The following is a 25,717-nucleotide window of genomic DNA, read 5'->3' as shown; positions in this document are numbered from 1 at the left end:
GGAGCCACCACTCCTGTGCCTTTGAGAAGGAGCGGGAGGGGCTGAGAGAACAGCACCAGCTGACCTGGAGGCTTTAAAACCTGTAAATAAGTACCAGAGTCACAACCCCAGCCCAGAGGGGGCATGCACAACCTCTGCTGTCAGAATCCTGCTCAGGGAGAGGAGTTACTTTGCCCTCTCATCCCTGGGGAGATGTGGGAGCAGGGACACAGCTTTGGGCATTTTTTACCCATATAAATTGAAGGTAAAGGACTCAAGTCCTGGCTACTGAGGCTCCACAGCTAAGCAGCTCCAAGGGCAATGCAGGCTGGTAAATAACTGCATTTACCAACATCTGTTTCTACCTCACTACCTCTTTTGGGTTCTGAGGGTTGTTATTACTCTGTTCACAAGTTCTTAAACACAAGTGTAGAAGAAACTGATTCAAATGGGCCCTGGGACCCAGCTGGGCTGGAGGCAGGCAGGTACTCAACCCATCCACTGAAAAATGTTTTAGTGCTCATCAGTGCTGTTTTGGGACTGGAAACAGCTGGTCCAAACCAATCTCACACCTGCAGAGATGCTGTCAGTGCAGCACCTGCTGCACGAGCAACAACTCCTCGAGCTAAGGGGGGAAATCAAAGGTAACTCTCCATACTGTTCTTGGCAACCCACACCTGAACCTGACTTGTGCTCCCTGTGAGAAACACTACTTGTAGACATACGAGGCTTTCCTTTCAACCCTCACCCCAAAAACCACCTATGTGCCATGCTGTCACCCCATCTGGGATAGACCACGCACACAATGGCTCTGGCAGAGCCCAGACTGTTTTTTTTCCAAAATGCAAGTGAGTTTGCTCCAAATGTCCATCCCGTGTATCCACTGCAAAGTACCACCCTGCCAGCTGCTTCCACAGACCTCAGCCCTTCCATTCTCTCCCCACATCACGCTCAGGAGCACGTACGTGCTCTTCCATTACGAAGATGTGCCCATTCCATTCTGGCTACTGACCCATCTCTAAACAGTACTTGAGGCAATTAGGGCCAAATCACAGGGAAAAATTAAACCGAAGTACACACAGGCACAAGACCCTAATAGCAGAACAGATGCTGCCAAAACCACCCAGTGCCTTCAGCTTTCCTGGTTCCCAGCTCCCCTGTGCTGTCTCAAAGGCGAGAACGATTGCTCCGAGGATCCACGGCCACGCTCAGCCACTGCCCTCAACAGCTCCAACACCGCGCGAGGAGCAGTGAAAGGCAGCTCCTGTCAGGGCTGCAGTACAGAGGGCCAAGGTAAGGGGAAACATCCAACCAAACCCAATCCAGCCAGGGCTGGCCTGTGCCAGCTGCAGAGACAAGGCTCTCGTGAGCACTTCCTGCAGCACATCACTGCACCGGATCAACCAACAAAACCTCTCACTACTCCAGCTGCCATGAACCAGCTCAAAACCACTTCCTGCAGCCTCAGGTGAGCACAAGTTAAATTAAAATCAGAGCAAGGGCAAAGCAGGTGGGAGCAAAATCTGAGGGTGAAACACCAATAGCTTTTTTCAAAATAGTTTTAATTCTTGCATCCAAGGAAACAAAACCACATCTAGTTTTATATGCATTTAATAGTTTACCAATTGGTACAATAAGATTTTTTTAATATGCAGAAAACATGAATAAATTTTGTTTTACACAGTCTGAGAGCAACAAATCTTACTGTAAAACACAGAGCAGTATTATATACATTCCTTTACCGATTTTGTTTTAATGGTGTCAATAGCTTCAGTTAACTCCTACAGCCTGGGAACTGTTCTCTCCACTTGCAACCTCTAACAGCGCTCAAACAAACATCTGACATTTGCCTTCACGTCAATGTCGGGACCGACTCTAAAGCGTGAGGATTTTGCTAACTTCTCTTCAGAATGAACTCGGGGAAGCCTGAGGGACAGGCAAGACAGGAAAGCAGCTACTTACATGACACAGTGGAAAGATAAAAAGGCCAGTTAATGCCAGTTGTGACTTGCAAATCCAACGCGACCCCCCCGCTCCCCCCCGTCCATCCCACCCCTCTATGCACGTGCTCTTGCTACAGGACTCTCGGTATTGATTTAATACACGGACATTATATACAGCTGGACACAACAGCTCACTCCAAGGGTGCTTTTCCTTACTCAACTCAGCATTTGCAATATTCAAATCATTAAAGGATTACCAAGCCACCACTGTCTACGATAACAAAGAATTTTTCCTTTCAAACAGCTCTCAGGGGAGTCAGGAGCTGTCTAAGGGTGATTTCTCAGGCAGCTCACACGGACAGGAAGAGGCAGGGGAGAGGCAGGGACCCATGCCCATAGTCCCCACTCACTACCAGCCAGGGGTTGTTTTCCTTTCCTCAGTGCCTTGGGCACACATTGGTCACACCACACACAAAAGCAGGATGGGTTGTTTCACCTTCTAAAGTGCAAGATGGTATAAAACATCAACTTCCAGCTTCTATCTAAACCACAAAAAATGTTGCACTTTCTGGCCCGTGTGGCATGGCCCAGGCTAGGCTAAGCCCAGGGATCTGCAGTGGCTCCGGTAAGGCCAGATCTGGGTCCTGGCACGTGCTGCCAGGTTTAGTCAGGAAGTGCCAAAGCACCGGTGAACCTCTTGCCCCCTCCAATGCATTTAGTTCATTATTGACCCAGTAACCTCATTGTTGCAGTTCTGATCACAGCAAAGGCACAGCAAAAGCTGACAGTGACAGTGGGGACAGTTCCACGGCATGTCCCAGAGCGTCCCCCTCACTCCCACGCCTGTGGTGTGGCTCCCTTCCAACCAGGGCTTCAGCTTTGGTCGGGTCGGGACCATCCCTGAGATCACTCCCTGCTGCCCCACCAGGCTCACTCTGCACAGCAGCAGTGCTGAGTCTCACACAGCAGTGACGCTGCTGCCAGCTCTGGGGCCGGGGTCCTGGTAAATGTTTCTCTGCTTCAGGGAAAAAATGCAGTAGACAACTTCCACATCACAGGTACCTTTAATTTCTCATTCAGGTTTGAGTTATGTACATGAGGGTGGTTTACTTTAGACTTAAATAAAGTTTCTAGGTCCTACCAGGAATTAAACAGATGTTATTACTTTACAGTTGCAGATGCATGGAGGGTTTTAAGATGCACTAACTTGTGTATCGGGAATTCTCCAATAGGACAAAAAGCAGCAAATTTTTCCAGTCCAAGCAGCTAATGAACAAAACAGACTTTATTCGTGCATGCTTATGCAGCAACACACACTGAGAATGACAGAAACCACTGGATTTAAGAGATTAGCCTGGATCTTAAACTGGCTCTGAAAACCCCCACATCAGAACCCCGCTTTCCACAGGATCCCACAAACCAACCCAGCTCTTCCCACAGAACAACGGGTCCTTCTGGGCTGACTGTGGAAGTTTCTCCCTCACCAGGTGCAGTATGTTCGCCCTCCAGCCCACCCTATGCTGGTCAGGGACTCTCACCTCTAAAAGGGACATTTTAAAAGCCATGGATTAAACCAAAGGAGTAAAATAATGCACAAATTCACCTGTTAAAACATCAGCCTGGTACTTCATTGTATTGTCAATTTTAAAGATGATTTTTAAAAAGACCTGGTTAGTTTGATAAGTATTGTAATTCTTGGTTATCTACAATGGAATCTATCACAAAAATGCTGATTAAAATATTAATTTATAATATTTTCATTCATTTCAGATCAAAATATGTAACTTCAGGGATATGCAAATTAAAAATTGTGTACAGCAAACAACATAAATACTAATAATTGAGCTGGGCTGGTTTTGCTGATAGGATTTGGGTTTGGGTTTAATGTTTACCATCATTCCCACGGATGGGTGTGGGCTTTGCTCATAGCATCAGTTCTTTTAGAAGCCTGCATGGATCTGACCTGCCATTGTCAACTGATTCTCAAGATACTCAGTGCTTCCTTTAAAGCATTTCAATGCTGCAGCCCAAGGTTTTTCTTCACTTGCAAACCCCAGTTTTTATTGGAGCCACATTGCCAAGGTGAGGATCACCTCATTGTCCAAGGAGGCACTAAGGAAACCAAGAAACTCTTGTATACCCCAATTTCCTGCCAGTGAATGAGGGAAGTGTCCTTTGATCCTGCTGTGTAATAGGAATTGCACATCTCTAACAAACATGGGAAGCTAACAGCAAGATGGACCATGGCAGTCATTTGGGAGAGGAAGCTCTACTGGAAACTGGATCACTAAACTCTAGTGGGATGGACAACTCCTCCTGGAAGTTTGTCTAGCATAAGAAAAACCAAACAAAAAACCATTTAAACTTAGTTTAACAGCACAGCTTAACCATTGAATGACCAAATAAAAAATAAATACATTTATCACATCAGCTGCGACTAAGATTTGTTGTCTTATTTCAGGTTTACAGTCAGTTCTATAAATATACCAACCCTTGCGTGATAGGAGGCCAAAACAAGTGTTTTCTGTTGATTTGGCAAATGTTTCATGACAAATATTCCAGAGTTTAATTAATTTCCATTAATTACATATAAGGTTCAGAAGATTCTGAATTGCAGCCTTATTATCTAGTATTCTTAGAGAAGATTTATTAAGCACACTTAAGTGATGTTACATAGATACACATTTCTGAAAAAGCCCTACAAAACTTTTCCCAAATGAGGTCACCAATTCAGGCACCAACAGACAGCAGAAAGAAAAACAGGTATAATTATCCGACATAACGACACTGTCAACTATTCAGTTAAGTGCCCTATTCCAATCATCCCACTTCTGCCTTCTCAGGTCTGATGTGACCAATGCCAGCCCATGTTCTTAAACCTATGGTACTTCTAGACAACGTATGTAAATTTACAGTATACAATTTGGATTCACCATGCATGAATACTTTGTGTGTAACATTTAATAAGCTCAATCTACATCCAGAATAATTTACATGAAAGGACAATATTTATTTAAACAGAGCTCAATGGGTAACCATGGTATCTGAGTGCATCCAGAGGAAAAGGGGTCACTGTGAACTCCATCAGCGGCACTCCCACACTTTTACTGTTTGATCTACACTCCCAGTCACCACGTACGGGGCTGTCTTGTGGAAATCTGCCGGGAGACAAAAGCTCACGTTACCAACCAACCCAGAACCGCAGCATTTCCTGCTCTCCTGAATGGCACTGCTTCTTCAAAACAATTCTACCAGCTCAAAGGCTGCATTCCAAAGCTCCTGACTGTACTTTTGTAGCCAAATTCTCTCATGCTGTTACCAAGATCTGGTAACACGAACCAGGAATGTCCAGGAATTCAAAGTAACTCATTTCTGACCGTTGTGCACACCCTTCTCTTGCTGGACAAGCACTGACACTACAGCCCTCCCCAGGTGCCTGCATGCTCTGGTGACAGGTTCCAGAGCTCCCTGTCAGTTAACATCCTTATCCATGTGCAACGCTGGCAGCAGAAGTGGAAAAATCCAGCACACTCCAACTCTACAACTCACATGGGTGGGGGGGGGGTTTCACTAGAAACTGGAATTGATTTCTAGTTCATTTTTTCTACACAGGCAACACACGGTGCCACTGGAGCCCCAAAGTGAACGCCAGCCTGGTGCCCAGCTGCAGCCTGTGGGAAGCAGCAGCTCTGGCACAGGGAGCAATACATACCCAAAGAGGTAACAAAGTGTTCGTGCGCGTTGAGGGTTTTCATGCATCGTTTGTTCTTGAAGTCCCAGACACGGAGAGTCTTGTCATCAGCACAGCTCAAAATAAACTTTCCCCCAGAATGGAACAGGACGCCACGTACCCAGTTATCATGGCCCACCTTGTGCACAAGGAGAGATCAGTGAGCAGGCTGAGAGCTGAGCATCCCACACGTCACACTACGGCACACTGAGTGACCCCTGCCTGGCCCCACAAGGACAGCACTGGAGCTCCTGAAACCTCTCACAACTCAGAGCTTATCTCCAGTTTCTATTATTACACCTCTATCTGTCCTCTCAACAATGCAAGTTCCTGTACTTGAAAGCAAACAAACAGCAGTCCTCATGTGGTCTGTACCAATTCTGCTCTCCATCCCAACACCACCACCCAGTCCAGCTGGAATGTCAGCTGGGAACAGCAGGCTGTGGCCTGCGGGAAGTCCCACACGTGGGAACAACATGATATTTCACAGAGGACAGAATTCAGACCATTACCAGCATTTCTGAAAACAAACCAAGCTACTGATCACAGAAACTACACCACAGTACTGCATTCACACTATGGTTTTAGAGACTGACAGTATTTCTTTGCAACAACAAGATCTGAACCATAGAAGCCATTAAAACTGTATTTCCAGCAACTCTGGCTTCTCTTGGAAACATGACATGCAAGATAATACATTTCATTAAAACTGGTTGTACATATGCAGCTATGATTGCCAGAAAAAACACCAATGGACTTACAAGTGTCATAAGGCACATGCCAGTGCTAATGTCCCACATCTTAATGGTCTTGTCTCTGGATCCAGACAGCAGAAAAGGCCCAGGCTTGCCACTCTTCTTAGTCTACAGAAAATTATGGTTTAAGTTACGGTATACATAGGATGGAAGCAGGAAGAGGAGGAATAAAGCAGATCCCTTCTCAGTGATACTGCTTAGTACCAAAATCAGATCACACAACAGCTTACAGGCTCTGGTACAAATGCTAGGAGAATTACACCATCAGTTTAAAGTAATGTTTGTTTGTCCTCCTGATTCCACAAGCCAAGGAACACTTTGAACACACACTTGCCTACTGCAAGACATCCTCTGTTAACAGCAGACACAGCCCAAGTGTGTCTGAACAAATGAGGATGCAGCTCACACACCTCTGTGTTCACATTCTTCATAAAATGCAATGAAGCAGGGTTAAGAATTTCTGAAAACTTCCTGCTCTGAGGTGATTTCTGTGTGTGTCCATGCACGGTGTTGCCACCTGCTGAGCTCTCACCTGCCCCAGGTGTGCAGGGAGTGCTCCCCTGCAGGCTGTGCCCGATCCCATCAGCAGGGGGCAGGGGAGGCACCACTGCAGAGTCCGCATGGCCACAGGAAGGGACACACAGACTTTCGTTTTAATTACTTATAATTAAAAGATTATAAGGTTCTTTTAGCGATTCAAGTAAAATTTGATCGAAATAACCTGTAGAAGCCATCACTAGACAAGTCCCTTTGCTCAGTGTGGCTACTTTTCCCTTGGGCTGTCCATGGCCTTTGGAGGCAGAGGGCAAAAAAAGCAATGGTGGGTGGGAAGGTTTGACTAGAAACCAGAGTTAATTTCTAGTTCCTTTCTTCTACACTTTAACCTCTTTAGAACGAAATTTCTTCTGGCCTTTAGCAAGCCTTTCTTGAGGCTCACTACTATCTGTGATCACACAAACTGGGATTCGTTTTAGTTAAGGAATGCTTTCTCCCATCAGTAGCTGTGCAGTAAAACAGCAGTCGGTGCTTGACTCCTTGGTGTACCCAAGGCAGCTTCACTCTACATTCCTGACTGGCTTCTTCCCCCCTCTACCTTCCAATTGCTAAGCATCTTTATAATCTTCACATTCTGCCAGAGAAGCTGATTTACACATTTCTTTGCTGCAATATGAGACAGTGGTCCCACTCTCACGCCTCCCTCAACAGAGCATCTCTCCGAAGTTCACCTTCACTAGTGAAAAGATAGGTCCTAAACACAAAAGCTTGATCCTGGGAAGCCAAGACAGGGCTGAGCTGCACACCAAGATACTCGACAAAAGCACTCATACACCTGCTGTAGCTGCCAGGCTTTGAGCCCAACGCTCAGTGTCTGTCAGTGCTACACAGGGCACAGACAAAGATCTCCCTGTGCGTGCCAGCGTAACGGCCCGGGAACGTTACCTCTGATCCTGTAGCTTCTGATATGGTGGAGTAGGAGCTCTCAGGAGCCCAGGAAATGCACTCTACCACATGCTCGTGCTCTCGGAGCTCAGCTTTGCATTCCTTCGTCGCCACCACCCACACGCGCACCGTCTGGTCGTTGGAGCAGCTGGCAATCAGGGTGCCGTCCTGGTTGGGCCGCACCATGCGCACCCATTCTCTGTGCCCCGTGAAAGTCTTCACGCAGTAACTGCAAAAGAGCCAGCGTCACTCACCCGCCGCCGCAGCAACCCGCGCGCCTTGGCGAGCCCAGGACACTTAACCGACTTCCAGGGTTAAGACAAAATATTTCAGGGCACACATGTTCATCCTGGCAGACGATGGAGCACACCATAAAGAGTTTGTGGAAAGCACACTGACGTGAGAAAGCAGTGACAGCTAGGAGCTAGCAAAAACTTGATAAGGCAAAAAGCAGGAAATGGGAGAAAATGAAATGGATGTGACTACTTGCGTTTAACAGCTATTTTAAGAACAAGTAGAGATCTACAGGTCATTTAGGTATTAGACAGACAACTGATAAATGAAAACAAGCAAGAAGACAAAAAGAAAAAAAAATCAGGAGACACCTTGATCTGTGTGAAGAAAGGTAACAGATACTCCCTTTAAACAGATACTCCATGTGAATTCACCCATGTGAACCTAGTGAATTTATTTTCCTAATTGGTCATGAGCTAGAGATCTATCCTCATAGCTTCCAGAAAGACAAAACCAGTTAGCTTTAGTTAGTCAGTATTAACATCTAAACCCCTTTGCCTAATGATTGAGGCAGAATCCTTCAGTGAATTACTCTAAACAACACAACATCATTTCTCAATTCAAATCGTGCCTGCTGACATTCAGATTCCTGTGTCCCATTTCTACACACAGTGGTTTCTCATTGCTTTTGTTTGCTGCTGATTGCTCACAAGTGCACTTACCCTGTCTGGACTTCCCACATTTTGATAGTTTTGTCCCTTGAGGCAGAAACTATATGATCTCCGTTGGGCATGATGGCTACCGAAGAAACATTATGATCATGACCTAAAAACAAAACAAAACCTTTATTAAGTGACACTGGCAGAGTTTTCACAGAGCACACAGGACTTGCCGTTTTTTTTATTTGCTCAAGTAGCTACAGCAGCAGTGTGTGTTTTATGGAATGATCTTTACATGTAAACTTGAGGTTTTATGAAATAATCATCCACATTTTTAGAACCCACACAGTCCAGACACTGAGCATCCTTAAAGATGCTTTCTGTTTACTTGTATGTATCTATGGGTGGGTGTTTATTTTTTTAAGTCTCAAACATTCTCTATTTCTACTCACCATTTCTAAAAGATGATCCTAAAAGCAAGAAAGAAGCTCTTACATAAGACATTTTTATGTATTTTTAATACATAAAATATTTGCTGTCAATATTAGAATCTTATAGCTGTGGTTGTACCTGTCCATTTTCCCTATGGTTTTCAAACCCAGCGCAAAGTGAACGCTCCCAAACCCTGCGTGGAGCAGCCACAACTCCTGCGGCACTGACTCCTCCCTTCCTGCAGCGCTGCATCACAAACACATAGGGCTGAAGGAAGGAATCTTTCACTGATTTGAAGGCAGTTTTATTATTGTCTAGCAAGTATTTAATATTTACAGCTGAAATCCCTCTAACTGTCATTTTACTTCAGTATCATTATGGGATGCTTCCCACACCATCATGCATTGCAGATTTAAGATACTATTTCATTCCATAAACACTGCATGTATCCCCTATTTATAGAGCACTCAAAGCATCAAACTATATCCCCCCTTTTTCTTTTGGAAAATACTTTGGTCTATAACCCCTTTCCACATCAGCAGTTTTCCTGGATTAAAAAAAAAAAATCTCTTCACTTTACAGACTGCTAAATCAATCCCTTTATACCTTACCATGCATAGTTCTGATGCACTCAAAGCCCTGGAAATCCCATAGCTTAATGGTCATATCAGCAGAACAGGAGGCCAAGAGTTTGCCAGTGTGGTCAAAGGAAATATCTTGCACAGAGTCTGTGTGCCCCTTCAGGGTTCGCTCGAAGTCTCCTGTCTCATAATCCCACACCTGACAAGGGAACACACAACCTGTTAGCAGCACCCATTACTCTTTGTATTCTCCAGCCTCACATCTGCACTCTGAAGGCCAGTCTGGCACCTTGTTCAGTAATTAATCAAGCAAGAGACAGACAGCCCTAAAAAGCTTAACAGCAGAGAAAAATTAATTTCTTTTTATGTGATTTTGTTACTTATAAATTAATTGAATTAATGCATTTTGAAAACTGCTTTTCAGCTAAGTTTAAGCATTGTAAACCCAGCAGGAGAACAAGTTTCACTGTATTGATGTCACTTATTCCACAGCCACTTGTCTGGAGCACACACACACCTTTATTGTGGCATCCTCTGACGCTGAGACCATAACACTGAAAACTGGATGGAAAATGACTCGAGTGACAGGACTCCTGTGCCCACTCAACGCATACTTCTCTGGAGGACGAGGAATCCACTCCTTAGGGTCTCGTTTCTGACCAAGAGGTCCACCTGATGTAAATTCTTCCTTCGCTTCATTCAGCTTCGATTCTAATTCCATTACCTGAGTGTATGAATTTTAAAGAGACCTTTCATTTCCAGTTTTATACAAGATCTAATTCATCTTCTTGCATTAGTAATCCAAACAACAACTGACTCCAAAACTCACAGTAAAGCGAAGATTACATGGACCAAAACTGATTATCAATATTCAGTAGAACTGGTTTTAAAATTCAAACCTAAATTAATCATTTATAGTTTATTCTTTAATAATTTAGTTAATTCTTAATAATTTAATAATTAATTATTTATTCTTTTCAAATTCCCAAATATTTTCACGGGAAAAAAAAGTTCTAAAAAATCCCCTCTACTCACACACTGTATAAATGCATCTGAATTACTATCGTGCCAAACTACCAAAGAAGGTTGTGCTAACAAAAAGGAATGCTACTGCTGCAGGAATTGTGTCCTGTTGGAGCTAGCACACACATTAACCAACAACAGAAACACTGCAGGGCTAATAAACCCTCGCTGTATTAACCTGCACAAGGGATAGGACTTCATTGTTAACACACTGATTTTAGGGGTATTTTTGCTTTTAATACACTCCTGAGCCATTGAAGCACGACTAAAAAGAGTTTTGTACTCTCCACTTGCAGCGCAGTCGCCCGCTGGAATGCACTGCAGCTAATGGCTCCTTCCTTCTAGGGCCATGGCCAAAGACAACAGGCAGCCCTGATTTTTCCTGACCCTCTCCACACAGCAATTCCATTTCCCTTCTCACTAACTGCCTCCAGGCACCTCTTGCCTCTCAAGCTTCAGGACTGCACTCCTGAATGCCTTCTGTGCTAACTTTTTATACGTGTACAACCAGCAGATCTCTACTTACCTTCTTTTGTAATCTTATAACAGATGTCCATTTTTTTTCCAGAAGTCCAGCATACTTCTTATCTAACTCTTCATTCTGAGAAGAAGCATTTAAAGAAAGAGGAAGAAAAGCAACACAGAAAAACAAACATCAGAGATGCAGAATAACTAAATGCTGCATGTTTCTTTCCATTACAAAATTGCAGTCTCATGCTACAATAATCCTAAATAAGATGAAGATAACAGATATCAGAAAATAACCATGCCAAGGCTTACTCCATGGAAGATAAAAGCTCTGAGGACTGGCTACCTTGGCTATCTTCCAACATTGGCTCTGTATGATAAAGCAGAGGACAAAAGTAATCCAGTTTTGTCTTCCTGCTTCTCAGTGAAGATTCCCAGTGAAGTCAGTCTCCAAAGTTGCACAGTCTCAGACTATTTCAAATCTGGTTATAAAACCATTTGTTCAGAAACTGTCAATTCATCCAATGATTATTTTTCCCTTTTCTGGCAAGGCAATAACCTGTGTGAGTTCACCACCTCCAGTTCTGAAACTGTCTGAGCTAACAGGTAGGTAACAGGCATACAGGTTCAGAACAGATGCAGATGCCATAAACCTGATGGACTTCAAAGTTAAAATACAGATGAAGAATCTTGTTTGAACTCACCACATCTAATTCAGCTTCCTTTTTAAAAACCGAATATGCCTCCTCGTAGCCATTGGAACGGAGGTAATCTGCTATTGCTCGATTTCTACAAAACATTTTAAATACAATTTAAGGAGTCAGAGAAAGATTGTCATCACAACATACTGCACTCTCATCAAATCCTTGTCTATGTTCCAAAGTAAAATAGCAAAGAAATTGCAAAAAACCCTCAAGATTCATGTTGAATTCACAGATTGCTGCTTATATTGCAATGTGCTTATTGCAAATTGAAAAATACATTTTTTATCCCATCAGTAACTGAAATTATATTTTCATCATTTCCCAATACTAGTTTCAAATACCAACAGTTCTGTCAAAAATAAAGACTAGAGAGAGCCAAACCACAATACATAGTACTTAAAGGGCACGTGAACAGAGTCACTCTAAAATCTATTTGGAAACAAATACTAATAATTGAAGTTTAATGAAAATGCAACACGAAACTTAAAAACAAAGATCCCTTACAGTTCATCTCGTTGCCTTTGTGACAGCACCATCGTGGCTGAGATGTCAGGTTAACGTGATCGAGCAGTGGCTTCTCCTCAAGAGCTAAAGCCTTGGGAACCCAGGATCCACAATTCAGTCTGCCACAGTGGCTTAAATCACAAGTACTTCTCCAGATGTGAAATCCAATAGGAAATCCAGAGGCATTCAACACAGAACATTCAATCCATCTACAAGGAGAAGAAAGAGACATCATTTGTTTCCTTGAAACAAGCATTCCTCAAGAAGCTTTCCCAGATTTATCCAAACAGCATCTTTAAAGGCTCTGGCTCTACCCAGCACTAGGCCATTTCAGCGACAGCACTACACAATTGTAGCACACAAACGACTTTTCCCACTCCAGTACCACCACCTGAGGAAGTTCTGGAAAACCTTTGACTAAGAGACAATACTTGTTTCCTTTTCAGTCATGAGTTAATGTAGTTTACCTAGAGTTAATATTTCATCTCACCCACTTTTAGGGCACAGCAAATTTTTAAACATTCCTCCAATCTTGGCAGAGTGGCACCACTACCATGGGAAGGGCTGCCATAGGCCCATTACTGCAGTTGGGCTCAGGCAGTGATCACAACTCCAGCAACGCCAGCCAATTCAGGTTACAGCTGAAATCTGACACACACGAGACAGTTCAAGCCAGTGGAGTTGTGCTTTTCCACAACACACAGTCGTTCGTATCCTGTGCTTCAGGAACATGAACTACAGCATTCTCAGTGCACAACCTGCTTCAACTGGGCAGCTCTAGCCTCTGCCTCAGTGACACCAGCAGACCCCCGTTGGAAGCAGAGCCTTTGCTTTCTGCACTGCAGGGACCTCGTGAGCGCCACGACCACGCAAAGTGCTGAAATGGCACTTCTTGCACACCCGGCAGGTTCTGAACAGAACCCAGCACTCACCCAGGCTGCTCAGCAAGTCTGACTGACCAGCCAGCCTTCAGCACCGAGATAAACTGAGGCAACACAGAGGCTCCGAGACAGCAGGTGGGTTTGTAAACTTTCTACTGACTGCTTGAGGACTGCATGCTCCCACTGCCTCGCCTCTGCCCCTCCCTAGACACACAGGTACACTGACTTTAGTATCACAGCTCAATAACAATTTCAGTAAGGAGTCTCCTTTGAACAATAGCCTGCTATGAAAAAAGTAAGGAAAATACTAAGCTTGTATCATTAATGGCTACTTATTCATCACAGGGGATCAGAGGCTTCTTTCTAAACCTATCTAGGTCCTGCCGTCTGCTTCAAAATGAGCTTAAGCTGCAAGTTGCTTGTTTCCTCCCTGCTGGTGGATCTTCCACGTTAAATACTGCACACCATAATACTGCCCTGCAAGCCAGTTTCAATAGGAACACTCTAAAGAGGCAATGCCTCGTTTAATTAGCCTAATCTCTCCCCCAATTGCTACTTCAGAAACAATTCAGCTGAAAACTAACAGCACAGGCTGCATCCTTTCAGAGAACAGAAGCAAGCATTCCGCTTCCTCTTGTCCCGTACCTATTTCATGCCAGGTAAAGAGACAGCTGGGTTTCAAGAGATGTCCAGTGCTCAGTACAGAGCAGAGTACCGCATGCAAACTTAGTTAACATCAGAAATGAGGTGCTGCTGAGGCGGCTGGGGCACGGCAGGGGCAGCGAACGGGACCGGGCGCTCCGGACACACGGCAGCACTGCTGGGAGCGCCCAGCAGCACAACACAAACACCGGAACGTCCAAACTCTGCTTCTAGGACTGCCGGGGAAAAACCTGAGGGTGGGGTTTGTATTATGAACTGCCACTACGCAGTGAATGCCTAGCAAATCCAGTGCCAGTGTACTGATTATAGTAAAAATCCCAATATCTCATCAATTTTGTTGTGGTATCTGGGAGATGCAATTATAGCACTTGTCTAAAAATAACAGCAACTGTGTTTGTAAGGCCATTCTTCACGTCACCTATTTAGAAATGCATTTTCCCTGTCAAATGTAAAGTAACCCCAAACTTGTCCATATCCCATATACACCTCCTACCATCTGGGCAGCTCCACAATCTAACTCTGAATTGTTAGTGAGAAACAGATCCCAGTAATAGATAAATTCCAACAGCTATAGGGCAAAGAAGCTACTCCTGCTATTAGCGAATTACAGCCGAGCCAAAGCCACCAACCAACTGATGTACAACATCTCCCTCCTCCGGAAAGGGTCTGTTCCAAGCACCCTGCTCAGCATTCCTGACTTGTAACTACAAAGCCACCTGAATAGAAGGCAAAGTATTTTTAGGACTGCCTCCTTCACAGACAAAAACAGAACAAACAGAAACAAACAAAGTCCACTGCACACAAACAAAACGCAAAACAAATAAAAACCCCCACACAAACAATCCACTCAAGCAAAAGTGTCCAAATCCAAAAAGCCCAAAAGAACCACCATTAATTACACACCTGTGCCACTTTGTGCACTACCTTTTTTCAGCTGGAGCAGACTTTACATACAGGCTTCAGCGAAGCAAGACTAACCAGTCCTCCTCCATCACCATCCAGCCACCACCGTGTCACCCTCTGACAGCTCAGCCACCAGAGACAGCTGGGACAACCCTGGGAAACAAAACCCACAAAGAACCGCCTCCTGTTCATTACATCTCGCCTGAAACTTTGTATCCACATCTCAAGGCAGTGTCAAGACAGAGTTAGATCTTCTCTTGAAAGAAAAGGTGTCTTTACATCAGAATTTTACTTTGTCCACTATTAAATACAGGAAAAAGCACACTGAACTTAGCCACCCATGGAGTTCCAGCTATTAATTAAGTGTGCCTTTTATTAATACCCACTTACACTCCTCCAAGTTGTAGTTTCTAACTTTAAACCTGTCTGATTGCCTATCAGTGCTCTGCATATAAAAAAGCACCAAGTGGCAAACCTCTGCATAAGGACAGTAACAGAGGGCTACAGGTGTTTTCAGCAAGATCAGGTGTCTTTGTAAATCCACATTTTCAGAAGCGTATCCTGAGGTACCAAACTCCACCAGGCATCACACCATCAAAACCTCAGCATCTTCCACAGGTTTTTGTCGATATGTTAGGTTCAAGGCTCTCCACTGCCTTTGTTTGCTCCTAATAAGTGTGTCAAAAACACTTTTAAGGACCAAACCCATGAACAAACCCCTAAAATGGCTCAGCTGACTAACAGTGCCCATTTCTGCTGTTCAGGAACAGTCAGGAGCAGTCAGTCCCATTGAGCTGTGATCCATCTCTCCCGTAGTGAGCTCCCCTCTCCCAGGAGGGAGGCACCTCAAACCCAGCTGTGCCAGTGCCTCTGTCACTGGCAGTGCTCTGCTACCACAGTGAGGTGTAAGAAGACAAAAAAATCAGCTTCAGCTGCATTCCTTGGCTCACGATACTGGCAGCAGCAGTGAACTGCTCCACACACCAGCACCACCACCCCGGGTTCACTCTGCTGGTGCTGTCCAGCAACCTCATCTGGTAGTGCATATCCCAAATATATGTCCATGGCTACTCCAGGAACTTATCGGTAAATGAATTCAATTTCTGCAGTTTTTATGACCGTTGTTTAGGCTCCATAAACAGTCTTCCCCACAAAAACACAAGCTTTGTACACTAAACATGTAATTGTAACTCATTATATTAAAAATTAGAAGAGATACAGGGCATCAATTACAGAGCTAAAGCATCAGCAGACACAGAACAGACCGGCAGAGTACAGCTCTGAAAACTCTACAAAGCTTTAGCTCAGCACTGCTGTGCTTTAGGAATTGTACATTTTTGCCTTTTTTTGCAGGATTCTAATACTTTAATTAACTCAGCTACAAGACCATTTTTTCCATAAGTATTGTTACGACAACATTTTAAATTATATTCTACAAGAACACTTATTGAAGAAAACACAATCAGACATTACTATCTCAGATCGCCAGCTCAGGCACACCTAATACAAAGCATTTGGGTGTTAAAAAGGCACATGAGCAAACACCACCATCAGGAACACAAAACTGGGTTCACATCGTGAAATCAATTAAGAGTTTTCCATTACTCACATTTAGGTTTAAATTTAAATCTTAATTTATCATTTAAAATGTCAATAACCCATATAAAACTTAAAACATTTTGGAGTGTCCAGCTACATGCTACCAACTTTCAAGTGGTTTCCCTAACACATTCTGACATTCTTGAAAGGTTTTGTTACCTCAAAGAAAGCTCCTAGAGTTTATTTCCGATTTGTTAACATACCCCAAACCCTACTTCAGTTAGCTCCCTCTCTTCAGCTGATTTAACAATCCCAGTGAAAGGCTAGTCACTTATAAAAACCAAAGGCCACCAAAAAGAGTAACTGAATTGATATAATCAGAATTAAATTCCCCAATTCTTTAAAGATGAAAGGGTCCATTTGTGCACTAATAAAGGAGAAACTCCTGTTGCATTGCCTCTTGCTACATGGCTGGCATAAGAGGTCATTGCAAGGTTCTTCGACAGTGTATCCTGTTCCATAACATTAACAAGAGACCTTAAAGTGGTTCTTTGGGAGTACTCCCAGGCAACTAAAGCTACAGTCCTTACAGAAGAACTAGACCACAAGAATTGCTCTCTTAAACCTCTGGATTATGTCGCTAAATTCTACCAAGTATATAAGAAAACTTCCTTTTAATTTAAACTGATTTTTCATCAGTCTGATTTTGTTTCAAAGCCCATAAGCAAAAAGCTGCTTTATCAAACTCACTCCACAGAATAGGATAACTCTTTCCACAAATGTACTCAAAACCAGATTCCATAGAAGTGAAGTAATATCCATGGTTCCTGGGCATAACTATTGAGACCTGAAAAGGATTCCTAGATATGTCTCTATCTGTAGATAGGAAAGAAAAACAATAACAAGTAAAATAATCCAGTTCCTCTCCTGCTTCCATCCTGCCTCCCGTTACTGCAGGAGAGCTCATCCACAGTAGAACCACCCAGGCACAGCCATGCAGCTGCTCTCAGTGCAGCACACAGACCTTATCCTAGAAAATGCTGGAATCCATCACCTGCTAAGCCAGCAGGGATGAGTCGGAGAATATGAGAAAGCTACTCATTTATGAGCTGGGTTAATCTTTTTTCCACTTTTCAGCCTACATCAGTAAAGCTGGCTGAGGGATTACGACAAAGTGAGCTCCAACAGCTATCTGATTTGGGAAAAACAAAACAAGAAGCAAATCTGATCTGAATTACAACTCTGAGCCCTATTTCTAATTCATATGTTTAGTAAGCCTGTTATTCTGCAATTAAGGGAAGTCTCAAAATGCCCGTAGGTCAACACTTTGCTTGATACATCGATGTAGTATCCACAGAGTACAGCATTCTGTGCAGTGTTTGTAATAATTCACAAAAAATATTTTCTGTTTCAGTTCAGTTACAGGTTTATCAAAGGAAACATATTTTTAACATGAAAAAAGTGAAAAATTTTATGCCTGTTTTCTTCCCCATTTCACCTGCTTTTACAGCTTTTGCTAAAAACCTGATACAGTAGTTTAGTTCTGAAAATAATTCAACACCAAATCCACGGGGAACTAGAAAGCAATCTGTAGCAGATCAGATATAGTGCCTATGTTCCAAAGACTCAGAATGCAGGTTGCAATTACGTCTGTAAAATAAAGCTAAGGAATGTCATCACGATGCTATAAACCAGGAGCAGGTTGGCTGCTCCATGCAGCTGCCTAAAGAAACGCCTGAGCATTTTGAAATCAACTCCTATGCCCGTCTGCTTTCCCATATTATTTCAAGCTAAGTTTTTAACACATCACTGGCAGTCACTACCCACCTTTAGGACTGTGAAACAACAAAAAACATTTCTGGCCTCGTTACCTTCCCAGACACCAACATTAAATGACTTTGAGGAATCTGGACCAAATTTGCTTGGATTTTTTTTTTTAAGACAACTTTAAATTAATTCAATCTTGACATTTTTTCTCCATGTATCACTTCAGTTTTGCAATTCTGATAGAAGCATGACACAAATAATTCTCAGGAGAAGCATCTTGAGCACTGTCACATCATCTCATTTTAGAGCATTTGAGCTTCTCCTCCAGGTCAGAGCTCCAGCCTGAGGTCTGTGTGTAGGCTTTGGTGGAAAACAAGGGCAAACATCCTTCTCCTAACCTGCCTGTTCAATTCTGTGTGAAAATGCAGGTAAATTTACCTACCAGTAACAGAAAGAAATGCAGGCAGCAGTAGAAAATAAAGCTTTAACACGTGTGAAAAGGTTTTTGGCATGGTACTCCCCACACTGCTGCTGAGGGCGTTGTGACCACGGTAGGACAGCAAGCAGGGGTCGCGTTACGGGGCTCTGCAGGACACTGCTGCTACTCAACCCCTGCTCACAGCAAAGCACAGCGGGGCAGCTGCGTGACTCCAGCAGGGTGTTTGCAGTATCACTCCTGCTAGCTCGAACAACCCATACAGATCTTGGGATAGCAATTCTAGACCACCAAGAGAAGAGTGCTGTCTATCAGGAGGAATGCACTGGATTTGAACTTTGCTGTTCTCAGTTCTTCCTCCCATACTTCTATGACTAGAAAAATAAAGTAAGAGATTTATAACTGTAAAGGAGGTCACAGGACTATCTCCACATTTAAATAATTCAATCATTAAACTCCCTGTTATACTGGAAATGTGACATTAACAAAGACAACTGCAAATTGATTAAACTTATATAGAAAAATATCCAGAAGGAAACTTAAAGGAACACTTACGTTAATACTTTAGAAATAGGGGAAGGTGTAAACCACAAAGAAATCCAAACAACAACTTAAGACAGAGCTTCCACTCTTCAGTCATGACAACACTGTGGGTCCTTTAGCCATTTTCAAAGCTTGCTGACCAAGAATGGCTTCACTTGCCCAGAGGCAGGGGGGGAACAAAACCAAAAAGCTCATCATAGTTGTCATCCATAACATCTTATTCTATTACAGGGAAGAGTGTTCAACCTTTCATGACACTAGTACCAAAAATAACAAAATCAGGGTTCTGGTAGAAGGTGTCTTGTCTTTCTTATCACCCACCTTCACCTACTACACTCCTGCCTCTAAAACAGAGCTGAAGGTGAGAGAAACATAAACTACTACTATTACTAATTTAACAGACACCATCTGTTTAAAATACATGCAGACACTCATTAACAACATCATCCTCTTAATAGATTGCAAAGATATGAGCTTTATAACAAATGAAATTGTTTATCCAGTCTCTTTCTGCACCCCAAAAAGCAGGTGAATCCAGCACAAGACGAGCTGCCAATATTGCTTCTTCATGGAAGAAATAGTCATTTATCTCCAGCAACCAACCTAGATGCTTCCAGCTGATTTTCCTCTAGTCTTAAAGAAGGATAAACTTAACACCTTTGCTTTAGCATTAAGCAGAAAAACAAGGCAGAGGCAATCTTGGGGGGAGGTGGGGAGGGAAACACTTGTCTGTCTAATTACACCAAAAGAACTTCAGGTTTGGGAAGCACAACGGGAACAATTAACATGGATACAAGAGACAAGGGATAAGGAATCTCAGTCACGGATGCCCCTGTGCTATCCCAGATGCAAACCAGTACAGCACCACGCCACAGGCCTGTCACCTACCTCACAAGAGGTGTGACAGCTGAGTCACCAACCAGCCCCAGAACAAGAGGTGTCTCTGAAGAGCCTTTGACCAACTCCCTTAGCAGGGACCTACTTAACAACGGATCCAAGGAAATTACAGGACAGACGCTGCTGCTGCACCACCTACAAACCTCAGCCACGGATGGTCCCATCTCTGGAAACACCTTCTCAAGGCTGCAGCAAGTAGTTACTAGTAAAAAATATCTGTTAAGTCTTCCAGAATCACAACCATAAAGTTGTATTTATTACATTCATTTAATCACAACCCTTATCCAAAGTCCACAAGCAGCCAAGCCAAGCTGCAGAGCTCACTCAGAAGCAGTACCACTACCAAGGAAATGGTGCAAATCATTCCAAATGTATTAACTAGCAGGCACTTTGAATTAATGATGTTGACTTTTTTACACAGTTATACATGCATCAATGCTCTTGGTATTGGTCAGTGTGACAATGCTGTGCACTAGTTTTGAAAGGACTGTATGTTTATAGTCTCAAGGAAATGGAGTTCAGCATACACTTACTTCCTAAGTAACATTTTTCTTTGAATTTCCTGACTGTACATGCCAGCAGGAAGTGAAATGATAGGTGGCTTCCAAGACAGTGAACTAAAAGCGAGAGCGTCTAAGTCACACCTATCTACTCCCCTAAGGAGAGAGCGGGAGGCTAAAAAGAAAAAGAAAACAACCAGAATAAGCTTTTAAACATTATGAATGAGACAAACATTGCCTCATCCAGGTCCTACCTCAACTGAGAGGAAAAGGCCCTTCTTTAAACAACTGATAAGATACAGGTTAGCAATACACATCTGTTGTGCTAACCCACAGCAGCTGGTATCTCCAGGGTAAAACTGGAATTCTGTTCTTCATCAGACAAAATCATGGTTCTTGCCAATGCTTTTAATATGTACTGTTCATCAGCAGGTCTTAGAACACGGTAGGAATGAAGAAAAGTTTTGTTCTAAAATAACTGTAATGTATGAAAACTAGACATTTAACCCAGCCTAGGCTCAGGACCCCACTGTTAAGCTGAGGTGACAGAGCTACAGCTCCCACCACACCTCTGCACCTCAGTGGTGGCACAATCCTGCCCACAGAGCACAGCCATTCACATTCTCCTAGCATGGACAGCATTCAGAGCAAGAATTCTCAGGAAACAGCTTTATGTACTCAACAACTGATTTTAAACAGGTCAGGATTGTATGTTAGTGTGAATGTCTACTTTTAAAAACTTGAAGTGTAGCCTACTCTGTCAGGCAGATCAAAAGACAAAGCAACATCACCCATGAATAAAATCCTCAAAAGCCACATTAGAAGCCCCACTTCCCTTGTGTCAGGTAATTAAGCAGCTCCTGAACCCAGGCAAGGCTTCACCACTGCAATACATTTTTAGTAGTCAGGTTGTCCTGCCAATGATACTTAAGCTCTTATAAAAGGGAGAAAGAAGAGCCAGCTGTAACATCACTGACAGATCTGCAAGCATGGATAGTGCATAATTTAATGACTTCTCTGCAACAAACCTCACAGGAGAGTCCCAGCATCATTCTATCAACACATATGGCTCTGATCCTTGGGAAAGATCTTCAGCTGCCATCATAAATTACATGTTAGAGGCTGGAAACTCCCCCGCACCCTATAGGAAATCTGAAATTATTATCTATTAATAATAATTATGGATTTCTATTGTCCTCTTGATTTCCTGAATTTAGGCCTACACAGGTCTTCTTTTCAGCCTGACAAGTATTTCAGTGCCCACTTCATGGATGCTTCAGTGGCTCTCCCAGTCTTTGTCTTTAGTTTAGAAAATGGGCCTCAAGTTCACCAAAGTAGAAGGGAGCTGACCTAAACCAAACTATTCCAATGTCACTCTCCTTCCTACTATAGTAATTCCAACCCTTCTAGTTCAGGAATACAGGGCAGCTACAGATGGTTGTAAAAAAACTTACAAACATATGCAGTCTATACCTGAGCTACCCTCAGGCAGAGGGCTCCAGTTACTGGTTGCCCACAATACTCCACAAGAAGTACAAATACGTTACAATTAACGATGGACACTGGCTGTGGAGTTCTTCATGGCAGACAAAGTTGGAGTGCTGGACAAGGCAGTCAGCAGATGCTGTTCTGGAGCTGTCCCATCCATAGCAAGTTGCACAGACAGCAAGCTGAGAGCAAAGACACAACCTGAGCTCCCAGGCTGGGATGAGCAGAGGAGCCAGGACAGGCACAGGAGTCAGCAGGACGGGCAAGACAGACTCCATGTGCAGCCAGAAAGGAACTGTTGATGCCTTTTGCTTCTGTAGAACCCAAATGAACAAGTTACTCCTGCAGAAAATGTGACTGCCATCATTTCAAGGGCAAAAATCAACCAAAGCTGCTAAGATGGCAAGTGTTTTACTGGGTTCTTCATTTGCCTTAGCCTGGATGTGCATTAGACTCAGGTATTTAGCTCATGAAGCCACTGAATCCTGAGAAACACAGTCCCTTTCTTATATGCCCATCTCCTATACAAACTACACTCCAGAACTGAGACCCCCATGAAAAATCAAAACCTTAGTCTGCTTCAGAACCATCCGTGTTCAATGCTGTACTTGCTCCAGTCAGTACTGAAATGAGATGGGAATGCCATGAGGAACATGTGGAACAGGGGAGCACTTCCACAGGCAGCCCTTCCTAGGTGCCTCCTTCAATCCCCATTGTATTCCCCAAATCCTTTGTTCAAACGCATTTCCTACACAACTTTAAGCAGTAGTACCCAAGGGGGACAGCAGTGCTCTTACAGAGCTATAGTGCTTAAAAGCGCTTCCAAAACCCTGAGATGTTATTTTACAAGAACTTGGCACATGGTGAAGGGCAATGCAATCCAGTCTGTACACTGACAGCAGTCACTCCACCGTGGTCACCAGAGAAACCAGGGATTGTCTTTTTCTGTGTGCCCACCCATAATCCGCTCTAACCAAGAAGTTCCATGAACAAATAACAGCATGAAGCCACAATACAGAGGCTTCTCTAGATTCCTGAGAATCTTGTGTGTAAAACACCCGCACAAAAATTGTAATTCTTATCTAAAGCGTAAATAAAATCAATTCAACAAGTGCATATCTAAGTGGATAAATTGAAGCGGTTATCAGACAAAAAAAATCCGGCTTTGCAACAGTGACTGGTCACTTCTCACTGCCAGACAAATCAAAATCCACCCTGCAGAAAAATCAGCCTCGGAACAGAATGTGAGATTTGTTTCATTTCCGAAGCTTCCTGCACCATTAGATTCTTCCCTAAAGAAGAGACTTCATTGTTACGGCAATTAGTATTCCTCCACCCCGGCAAAGGGAGGAAAAAAAAGCTCTGAAAGGGTAATCGAGCCATTTCGCAGCTTTGCCTCCTTACTCCACCCAGTCTCTTCCCTGCTCAATGGCTGCTCACAGCATCCACAAACATGGGAACAGCAACAGAAACACACAAAAACGAGATGCCCGAGAACAAGCTGGATATTTGCAATGCATCTTACAGTTTAAAAATATTTTCTTTGTTTAGTTCCCCAACATAATTTTCCTATTTAACAAAATTACTCTAAGGGCAAATAACATTCTGAGAGCAGACCCTCCCTCTCCCGAAAACCAGCCAAATGCTGCACAATCATTTACAAAATGATCATCACTGAACAGAGGATCTTTAACCACCACCTCCTAATGCCATGAACAATACTGTCAAAGGAACATACACTTAAAAGAATCACCACAAAAATACATAATTTAGTCAGGTCAATATGCCCAAACATTTAATTATATTAAAATGGTGTTTATTAAAGATTTTTAATATAGCTTAGATTAACCTTCCCCCATCCCTAGTAGGCAATTTATTATGAAAGGACTTGACCTGCACCAACCAAGCCCACTGCTGCAGCACTATCGGCGAGGATATGGTTCGAGTGATACCATGGCAAAGAAAGGGAAGGTGTCACATTATTATTGATATTAAAGGTCAAGTTTAATTGCATCCACCCTAAAAAAAAAAATCTCATGCCCACAGAACTGAACAAACCCCAAACTTTTCAAGGGAGGCACCACTCCCACCCCCCAGCTTCCATCAAAAGCCCTGCCTGCATATAACCTCCTGCCGAAACAAAACCTCGGGAGTAGCAATTAATACAGGACTTTTAGCAATATTATAAGGTTTTCACGGGAAGCCTGTGCACCTGCAGCCATCCAGGCAGCGATATGACCCCCAGAAGGAGAGATTAGACCTCCCTCCCCCGTTTTACTGCAGCTGGTTCTGAAGGTCTGAGCCACCTCCTATCGCTGCTGCCCTGCTGAGCACTGCAGGAAAACTGAGGATGCGAGAAAAATTTTGAAACAACACCTATTCCTTTCGCTGGATTATTAATTCTCGTCTTGTTTTCGGTCCCTCGGCCGCGCTGGCGATTTGGGCCATCGCCCGACGCCCGGCCCGGGGAGACGGTGACAGGGGGAAAACCCCGGCAAGAACCGGGGAGGGATGCTGGGGGTCCCCTCGGCGCACACAGCGGGCCCATCATCCCTGAAGGCTATTTTATCGCTATTTACCCTGGCCCATCGCCTCCTCCCGGTATTTGCTAAGTCACGGACGGAGCGGCGCGGCCCGCGGGGGGGACACGGGCCCGGCGGCGGCTCCGCGCCCGCCCCGCCGCTCCCGCCGGGCCCTGTTTTCTTGCAGAGTCACCGCGGGAGCGCGGCCGGGAACCGCGGGGAGCGGGGGAGCCGCGCCCAGAGCCCCCGAGCCCCCCCAACACCGACCCGGGGGAGGACACCGGGCCGGCCCCCCCGCCGCCCCCCGCCCCGCCCGGTCCCTCCTCACCAACGGGCGCGGCCGCCATTTTGAGAGCGAGGAGAGAGGGGGGGGGGAGCGGGGCGAGGGCGGGGAGCGGGAGAGGAGGGGGAGAGCGGAGAGGAAAGCGGCGGCCGCTCGGGCCCCGGGCCGGGACAACCCGCGGGCCAGGGGGGCGGCGGGCCCCGGCCTTACCGAGCCCCGCCAGCGCCGGCGCCTCGCCGTGCTGCACGGGGCCGGCGCCACCCGCCCGTCCCACTCACCGGCGCGGCGTCCCAGTGCGGGGTCGGGGTCCCGGTGCGGGGTCGCGGTCCCAGTGCGGGGGTCCCGGTGCGCGGTCCCGGCGCTCGGGGACGCTCCGCTCGCTCCGCGCTGTCAGAGGCGCCGCGGCCGCCGGGAGGGAGGGCGGGAGCGGCGCGGCCGCCGCGGCGCTGCGCATGCGCGGCCGGGGGCGGGGACGGCCGCCCGCCGCCATCTTGGGCGGCCGAGGCGCGGGGTGCGTGTCCCAGCGTGCCGCGCGCGGCTCCCGGCGTGCACTGCGCGGCCGCCCGCCTGAGGGGGCGGCCCGGGGGCTCCGGGAGAACCGGGAATACCGGGTACTTACCGGGACACACCGGCAGTACCGGGCACAGGCCACGAGCCACGAAGATCAGGCACACCGGGAAAACCCCGGGCACAGCAGCGGTGGCACCGGGAACGCCGGGTGTCACCGAGTACCGGGAAGACGAGACGCCGCGGGTACACCCCATCGTCCCCGGCCTCCCGCAGGCACCGGGCGCTGTAGTGCATTCCGAGTGTCCCTTCCCAGGAATCCCCTGACGGGACAAT

General features: G+C 45.0%; 1 protein-coding gene across 2 annotated transcripts; it reads right to left on the bottom strand.

Annotated features, from left to right (window-relative positions):
- Positions 1 to 3,189: 3,189 nt before the first annotated feature.
- Positions 3,190 to 25,306, bottom strand: PAFAH1B1 (platelet activating factor acetylhydrolase 1b regulatory subunit 1). 2 transcript variants are annotated; one of them, XM_063402960.1, is made up of 11 exons: positions 25,153 to 25,306; positions 12,453 to 12,661; positions 11,949 to 12,033; positions 11,303 to 11,377; positions 10,271 to 10,477; positions 9,784 to 9,952; positions 8,804 to 8,906; positions 7,848 to 8,076; positions 6,414 to 6,515; positions 5,635 to 5,791; positions 3,190 to 5,080 (listed from the first exon to the last, which is right to left on the bottom strand). In XM_063402960.1, exons 2-11 carry the CDS (start codon positions 12,482 to 12,484, stop codon positions 5,007 to 5,009), a joined length of 1,233 nt encoding a protein of 410 aa, XP_063259030.1. In that variant the 5' UTR covers positions 12,485 to 12,661; positions 25,153 to 25,306; the 3' UTR covers positions 3,190 to 5,006. The 2 variants fall into 2 exon arrangements, with proteins under 2 accessions (XP_063259030.1, XP_063259031.1); XM_063402961.1 differs by lacking the exon at positions 25,153 to 25,306 and adding an exon at positions 24,920 to 24,971.
- Between the last annotated feature and the right edge of the window lie 411 nt (positions 25,307 to 25,717).

The sequence above is a fragment of the Prinia subflava genome, chromosome 8 (genome assembly GCF_021018805.1).
Source record: "Prinia subflava isolate CZ2003 ecotype Zambia chromosome 8, Cam_Psub_1.2, whole genome shotgun sequence".
Classification (NCBI taxonomy): domain Eukaryota; kingdom Metazoa; phylum Chordata; class Aves; order Passeriformes; family Cisticolidae; genus Prinia; species Prinia subflava.
The sequence above is the reverse complement of the archived record's forward strand: the minus strand, read 5'-3'. Positions and strand labels throughout refer to the sequence as shown.